This window comes from Plasmodium relictum (assembly GCF_900005765.1).
Source record: "Plasmodium relictum strain SGS1 genome assembly, contig: PRELSG_00_v1_19, whole genome shotgun sequence".
Lineage (NCBI taxonomy): Eukaryota > Apicomplexa > Aconoidasida > Haemosporida > Plasmodiidae > Plasmodium > Plasmodium relictum.
The window spans coordinates 1-9,372 of NW_021628378.1; the positions used below are offsets into that span (position 1 = coordinate 1).

General features: G+C 20.5%; 1 pseudogene across 1 annotated transcript; it reads left to right on the forward strand.

The window, feature by feature from the left end:
• The first annotated feature begins 4,365 nt into the window (after window positions 1-4,365).
• On the forward strand, window positions 4,366-7,064 carry PRELSG_0001650 (annotated as a pseudogene). Its single transcript is given in 6 exon segments — window positions 4,366-4,576; window positions 4,579-4,972; window positions 4,974-6,004; window positions 6,007-6,088; window positions 6,091-6,925; window positions 6,927-7,064. Coding segments are annotated over 6 exon segments (2,691 nt in total).
• The last annotated feature ends 2,308 nt before the right edge of the window (window positions 7,065-9,372 follow it).

Consider the following 9,372-nt stretch of genomic DNA (forward strand, 5'->3'; position numbering starts at 1 on the left):
CTTCTTTTTAATTTAAAAAAAAAAAAAAAATTAAATATATATTTTTTTTTTTTTTGGGAAGAGTTTTAGGAATGAATGTTATGTTATGTTATGTTTTAATTTTTAGTGTAAATAAAAATTAAAAGAAAGAAATGTTAACTTATTAAAACTTAAGAGATAAGAGAAATATTTATGTATTATTCAATGTATATTTTTGAAATAACATTGAATATCATAAAATTTTGACTTAATAAATTGTTATAAATTATTTGTATGTTTTTAATTAAAAGAAGATATTAATTCTTTGTAAATAAAAACTCATTTATAACTGTTAATAGGATTATTAAAAGTTGCAGTAAAATTTAACTTCAATTAAATATTATGCATCATAAGAAAACAGTATATATATATATAATAAAAACGAATATATATATATAAACGTATACTTAGTTATACATGCTCTTTATTAATTTGTTTGTTTAATACTCTAGCAAAGTCATTAAACGGGCAATTAATAAAACAGTAACATAAGAATGATATGAAAGATTAATTAAAAAAATAAATATAAGTTAAACTTGTCTTAATGAATATTTAATTATATAGAAATTTTTTTCTTTTTCACTGTTTTAAATAATATATTCGAGAAAATTTATTTTTAAAAAAACAAAAGTGAAAAGCTAAATCTCATCGAAATTTTTTAAAAAAAACATGTATATTTTTCAAATTCCAAATATACTATATATATTGTATATATACATATGTATATATAAAACTGAAATTGTTTTTTCTGGCACAAAAAAAAAATAGAAAAAAATATGAGAGAAATAGTAAGCAAAAGCATTATATAGAATTTTTATTTATGTATAATAATAAAAAATGTGAAAGGAATTTAATTTTTCAAATATATAAATAATTTATATGAAAGGAAACTTTAGATGAAAACGTTTGTTCAATATATGATTTATTAATTAGCTGCTTAATGGCTTTGTTAGAGTATTAAACAAACAAATTAATAAAGAGTATGCATAACTAAATATATTGATTCTTAGTGTATAAACTTATTTTTATATTATGCATAGAAGTATTTATCATAAACAATATTTAATTTAAATTAAGAAATTCTATATTGTTTAACAGATATATATTTATTTTGACAAATGTATACTTAATTACAAAGAATAAGTACATTCTTTTAATTTATAAATGCAAATAAATAATTAAGTTATCGCAAATGAAAAAAATAAATTCTAAGTTATTCACTGTTATTTTGAAATATACAAATTGAATATAACACAAACATTATACTTCTTATTTATTATAAGAAATGAATATCTTCTTATAGTCACTTTTCATACATTAATTTTTATATAAATAAAAATTAATTCTTCATTTCAATTCAAAAATGTAACAAAATATGTAAAAAAAAGGGTTTTTTTTTTTTTAATAATTACAGGGATATATAAAAATGAAATAAACAAAAAAAATATATAACTATATATATATACATACACAAATTTTTTTTTTTAACCAGATTCAATGCAAGGCTGACTTGTATTTTCTTGACTACTAATCTAATTTTATGTATTATAAAACGTTAAAGGCATCTTTTATTAACCAATGTATGATTTATTAATTGGGTGTTCAGTAATTTTGCTAAAGCATTGAAGAAATGAATTAATAAAGAGTATGTACAGATTTCTCTACTGAATTTATTTATTGTAAAATTTATTTATTCTATTAATATGTAAATTTTATATATGCAATTTACATAACTTAGCAACTATTGTTTTAGAGACATTTATTTATTTTAATAAATGATAATTTTTTATTAAAAATATAAATCCTCAAGATTATTGGTTATGCAAAATAATTTATTAAAACAAATAAATAAATTTAATAGTGGTTATTAATTATATTTTAAAAATACATAAAAGTTTAATAATAATAAAATTATAATTCTTTTTGTTTTTTTCTTTTTAATTTCTTATTTAATTTTTATTTTAAAAATTCTTATTTCAACAATAAAAACTTTACAAAAATATTTTATTCAAAATTTTTTAATTAAATATAAAAAAAATTTTTTTTTTCAATGAATAAAAATAAATTTAACAAAAACAATACATATGCAAAAAAAAAACGATTACTTTTTTTTTTTAGCTAATGAATCTTAACTTGCTATCTTCTATACGAACAGCTAAATATTACCATATAAAAGGTTAATAATATCTTTTATTAAACAATATCCTAAAAATTTTGAATCTATAATAATTTTAGATATATCAATATATCATTACCTTATTTAGACTTTTTAGAATGCAAAATATGAATTAAATTTTATTGTAACTTTTTTTTTCATATTTTATTATTTTTTATTTTTATATTTAAAATTTCATAACTACGGTTATTCATATGTTTTTTTTTTTTATATATATATATCTTAACTATAAATTTTTTATTTGTTGTGAATTAAAGATAAATTAAAAATATCTATTTATTAAAAAATTAACTTTCATTTCAAAAATACAACATTATAAAATGGAATATCATAATGTAAAATATAACAATCCACAAAATTTATATTTATATAAATATAATATAGAATCCGAAAATTCCTATAGCTGTTTACCTAGAAATAAGAAAGAATCATATAAAGGAAAAAGTTGCATATATTCTAAATTTTTTACAGTTTTTATCATATGTTTTCTTGTTCTTTTTTATCCTTTTTTACAAGTATAATAAAAATTACTGCTAAAAATTGTGTGTTTTTTTCATTTCTATGATTTATTTAAAAAAATATTTATTTATATAAAAAAAAAAATAATCTAAATACTTTTAAATTTTCCTTTACTGCATATTTAGATAAATCGCAAGGCATCTTTTAGGTTACTTTCAAATACAAACCATTCAAGGAAATTATGTGAAAGGGTTTTTTGTTCCTGTTTTCGTCCCTCAGAAAAATCTAAGAATGTAAAAAAGTGCATGGAACGTGTAGATGAAACAAAAATGTGGTTTGAAAAAATAAATATTGATTCACTTCCCCAAGAATCAAAACAACATATTTATAATACCTTAGAATTTGTATATACAACTTTGCTTACGGATTTTGAATTAAAAAGTAAACATATTAATTATATAAATGACACTTTTCAAGACATGAAAAATCGATGTAAAGTTGGTGAAAAATTCACTGATTTATAAATAAAAAGTAAAAAAAATAGTAAATTACATGTAATTCTACACATAATGCTTTTGTATTTGTTAAATTTCTTAGCATTACTTGTTTCTTTTAATTCCATAATGATATCATAAAATTTCTTTTTAAAGTATACAATTTTCATTATAAAAATAAGAACGTTTTAAAATAAAATCTTTAAAATTTTATCAAAATTTGGCTTTTTATTTCATTTATACATATATTTTCCTTTTGTATATATAAATATGAGTGACTATCAACACTACTATATCTATCCCTATGAATAATGTATTAACTATGATTATTATTATTATTATTATTTTTATATTATTGATTTATTATTTGGTCATTTAATGACTTTGTTAGAGTATTAAACAAACAAATTAATAAAGAGCATTGTATAACTAAATATACGCTTATATATATATTAGTTTTTTAATTATTATAAATAAGCTTTTATTTACAAAGAATTACTTATTCTTTTAATTAAAAACATACAGATAAACTATAATAATTAATAAAGTCAAAATTTTATTATATTCAATGTTATTTCAAAATATACATTGAATAATACATAAACATTTCTTTTATCTCTTAAGTTTTAATAAGTTAACATTTCTTCTTTTAATTTTTTAAAACACTAAAAAAAAATTAAAACATAACATAAAAAAAATAATTTCGGCAACCAAAAAAAAATATTTTGATTTTTTTTTTTTTTTAAATTACCAAGAAGTATATAAATAAAAATAAACAAACAAAAAAAATAACTTTATTTTATTTTATTTTATTTTTTTTTTATTATTAACTAGTGCCAGTACATGGCTAACTTGTACGTACACAAGTAGTAAACTAGCTTAGTGTACTACAAAAGGTTAATAACTAATTTTATTAATCAGTAGTGGAAAAAGAACAAATAGAAGTAGAAAAAAATCAAGAAGAATATATAGGTGATTGATTTATTAATTGGATATCCAAAGACTCGAATAAAAGTAATGAATATCCAAGTTAATAAAGAGCAAATTTTAGAACTCCTTTATAATTTTGTATTATAAATAAGATTTATAACACAAAATTAATTAAATCACTAAAATTTTTAAAATCTAAAAAATTAAAAAAAAAATTTTTAAAGCAATCCACTTGCTAATCTTTTCCCATTCAATTTCTCCTCTTTTTTAAAATCTTTTGTTTTTCCAAAAAAAAAAAAAAAAAAAATAAAAAAAAAAAGACATAATGTAATTATAACCGAGATGTGTCTTAAAAAAAATATATATAATTAGACACACTAAGTTAGCCAAGGTTCTAATAGCTTAATTTTTTTAGCATGCAATATTTTCCTAAGAAGACATAATTATTTAAATTTTAAATATTTAAAATGCATATTAATTAAGGGCAATGGATTTATTCATTGACCAGTGATAAAGAAAAAAAGGAGGTAAATGTGAAAATAGAAACGCTCAGGTATTGGAATGAAGATAACAATCTAGAAGATAAAGTATCAATGAATAGAGAAATGTCTAAAAAGAAGGTATTTATAGAAATATATGTGACAATATTGCATGAATGCCAAAAAGAGTATTGGGAGTTGCATAAATGAAAGTTTTTACAAATTTGTTTGGAAGAATGGAAAAATGATAATATATTATATGAAGATATATTGGAAGACGAAGACATAGTTGAAACAGAAAGTGGAGAAAGCAATAGAATTTCACCAGAGAAACGAGAATTATTAGAAAAATGGAAGAAGGAAAAATGGTTTAAAAATTTTAAGAAGGAATGGGAGTAAGAGCAAGAAAGTTATGAAGAAACAATGAGAGGATCAAATAAGAGGATCAGAACTAACAGAAATGGAAGGTGGAAAAAATAGTTTGGTAGAAAAGAAAAAAATAATATGGAAACAGTGGTTAATGAAGCAAAGAAAATGGTTCATGGAATGTAGTAAAGAAAATTGGTTTAATAGGTTGTTAAAATAATACGAAAAGGAAGAAGGAAATTATAAGAAAGAATTTACTAAAGGAAATATGAAGGATGTAGAGGAATTAGAGGAAGAAAGAAATAATGAAATAATAAACTACAAAAGGAAAAAGTTGATAAAAAAATTGTTAACACAAATACATATGGTGATATTAGAAGAATGCAAAAAAGAAGAATAGGAGAGAAACAAAGATGATTTTATTAAAATAAGTATGGATAAATTGAAAATAGAGAAAATTTTAGATATTAAAGGAAATATATTAGAAAATTTAGATGATGATATTGCTGATGTTATATTAGAGAAGAAAGAAGATGATATAGAAAAGCTAAAAAAAGAAGAATGATTTACACAGTTAAAGCTAAAATGGAAAAATAACAAAGAGAAATATATAAAAGATATAAATGAGGAAACGTTGATAAAAGAAAATAAAGGAAGAACTAGAGATTTCCTGTTATAGAGGCAGAAAATTATATGGAAAAAACATTGGGAAGATATTCGAAAGAAATGAGTAGAAAATGGCAATAAAGGAGAATTGATTACACAGTTGGGTGATGAACACGAAAATAAAGAAAAAGAATATATAGCGGAAATACATGAACGTAGTATAGAAGAGAAAATGATACATGAGAAAACTGAAGAAGAATGTAAAACAATAGAAGATATTTCAGAGAAGATAAAAGGAGAGATTTTTAGAAAAAAGGAAGAAAAAATGAAAAAATATAAAGTGAATAAGATGAAAAATATAGATAAAAAGTTCGATTCTATAACAATGAAAAAAAAGTTAAAATGAGGGACTATATTAGAAATACAAATGATGGTATTAGAAGAGTGTAAGAAAGAAGAATGGGGATCAAATAAAAAGATTTTTTTCAAATTTGTATAGAAGAATGGACAAAGAAAAAGGCATCATATGAAAATATATTGAATAAAGAAAATGGTTGAATGTAGAAGAAAACAGTCAAATTTTGTTAGAGGAACAAAAGTTTCTGTGGAAAGAATGGTCAGAAAGGAATATGAATATGTTGGAGAAATGGAAAAAAGAAGAATAGTTTAATAAATTGAAGAAAGAATGAAAAAATTATGAAGAAACATATCCAGAAAAAAAGGTAGAAGCATTAGAAAATGGAGTAAAAAATCCTATGTTAGAAAGACAAAAAAAAATATGGAGAGAGTGATTAAAGCATCATTTAGGGATTATAGAAGAATGGAATAAAGAAATCTGATTTGTGGAGGTGTTAAACAATTATAAAAAAGAAGAGAATAAGGAATTGCAGATAAAAGAAATAAAAAATTTGTCGAAGAAAATTAAAAAAGATGAAAGAGCAATAGATGGTGTGAAAGAACAATTGGATGGAACAAAGAAGAAAAAGTTGATATGTAGATTATGGATAGAAATGCATGTGACGGTAATAGAAGAATGTAAGAAGGAAGAATTGAAATAAATCAAAGATGATTATCTTAAGTTATATATAGAAGAAAAGAAAAAAAAAGAAGAAATGTATGAAAAAGAAATGAAGAAACAAGAAAGGGTTGATGTAAGTGGGAAAAATAAATGGAATATTCTGATAGAGATGGAAAAAAAAGAGAAAAGTAAAATGGTTGACATAGATAAAAAAACAAAATGGAATATTCTGGTGGATATGAAAGAAAGAAAATGGAATAGTTGGAAAAAACAAAAATGGTTTCAAGAGTGGAAGGAGAGCTGGAAAAGAAAAGAAATGAAGCATATGGAAAAAGGAATTATAAATCCAGTACCAGAACAAATTGTTCTATGGAATGGACCAATGGCTAGAAAAGCAAAGAAATATTCTAAAAAAAAATAACAAACAAAATAGTTCTAGCAAATATATGTCACAGAGGTACAAAAAGAAAGAAAATATAGATAATGCATCAAACGAATTAAAAATTACAATATTATAAAATTTGATTCACGTTATATGATATGTGAGAATATATGGTTAAGAACAAAAGTGTACATAAAATACAAAAAGTAAATTCCAAATAAATTGAATCAAAATAGTATTATCCAATAAATGAGTAATAAAAAATTTATATTTATAGAAAATAGTTATTTAAAGGAAACTAACATATTAATCAATAAAAGGATTATTTATTCAATTCCCTTTTTTGAAAGAAAAATAAAATGTTATAAATTAAATTTAAGAATTTATATATATATATATATATATCTATAAATATTTCATAGATAAATGTTGGTTAATAAAAGCTATTATTAACCTTTTCCAGTATAATATGCTAGGTTACTGTACGTGTATATACAAGTACCTATGCACTGACTGATTAACAAAGGATATTATAATTTTTGTAATACACTAAGCTAGTTCGTGTATGTATATGTACAAACTAATATGTACTAACGCTAATAAAAAAAAAAAAAAAACATATATACATATTTTTTTTTTGTGTTTGTTTATTTTTGTTTTTGAAGTATTTTAAAAAAAAAAAAATTTTTTTTTTTTTGGTGAGAAATTTTTAGTAAATAAAAATTTATTTATCTTTTATAAAAATAAAAGATAAAATTAATAATGTTTTGTTATAATAAATGTATATTTTGAAATAACATTGAATAATATAAAGTTTTGACTTTATTAATTGTTATAGTTTGTTTGTATGTTTTTAATTAAAAGAATAAGTAATTCTTTGTAAATAAAAACTCATTTATAATAATTAAAAATTAATATATATATATAAACGTATATTTAGTTATACAATGCTCTTTATTAATTTGTTTGTTTAATACTCTAGCAAAGTCATTAAACGGGCAATTAATAAATCAAATGTACAAAACGGTAAAGGAAATATATCTGAATTATATGTGCAAATCAGTTTAGAACGTAATTTTTACGTTACTAGTTAAAAAAAGAAATTATTAACCTCTCATTAAATAATAGTTAGTGACTTATATGATATATTACAGGCAACACATGTAAATTTACTAGTTGGTGTGTTTATTAATTTGTGTTAAATAATTTCGATATGGTATTGATTTATTAATTGTTTGTTCAAAGACTTTGCTAGAGTACTGGTTAATAAATGCATATATTAACCTGTATGCATGCCAACAAGGGATACGTACTTATCGAAAAGCTCGAATAGTATAAAAATTAAAACTTATATGGGATCGTGACCTTTCATTTTCGAAAGTGTTCAAAAGGAAAATACATATTTTTCCTAATATTTATACATACATTTATGTTTGTTTTTTTTTTTTTTATAATTATTTTGTGACTTTTATTTACAAAATAATTATTACAGTTTGCAAGATGGTTAATAAAAAAATTGTTATTTATCTTTTGTAAAAGTACAATAAGTTACCAGTCAAGATAATACAGGTAAGCCATGTACTGATGATAGTTAAAAAAAAAAATATAGAGTTATTTTTTTTTGTTTTGTTTATTTTATTGTATATTTATTTATTAATTGGCTGCTTAATGACTTTGTTAGAGTATTGGTTAATAAAAGGTATTATTAACCTTTTGTAGCATGCTAAGCTAGTTGCTAGTTGTATACGTACAAGTTAGCCATGCACTGACGCTAGTCCTATATATATAAAAAAAAAAAAAAAAAAAATAAAGTTATTTTTTTTTGTTTGTTTATTTATATATATATACATCTTTGTAATTTAAAAAAAAAAAAAAAATTAAATATATTTTTTTTTTTTTGGGAAGAGTTTTATGAAGAAATGTTATGTTATAATATGTTTTAATTTTTAGTGTAAATAAAAATTAAAAGAAAGAAATGTTATGTTATGTTATGTTATGTTTTAATTTTTAGTGTAAATAAAAATTAAAAGAAAGAAATGTTAACTTATTAAAAACTTAAGAGATAAGAGAAATGTTTATGTATTATTCAATGCATATTTTTGAAATAACACTGAATATCATAAAATTTCGACTTAATAAATTGTTATAAATTATTTGTATGTTTTTAATTAAAAGAAGATATTAATTCTTTGTAAATAAAAACTCATTTATAACTGTTAATAGGTTTATTAAAAGATGCAGTAAAATTTAACTTCAATTAAATATTATGCATCATAAGAAAACAGTATATATATATATAATAAAAACGAATATATATATATAAACGTATACTTAGTTATACATGCTCTTTATTAATTTGTTTGTTTAATACTCTAGCAAAGTCATTAAACGGGAAATTAATAAAACATCTACAGAGAATCTGTCAAATGCAAAAATATCTTGAT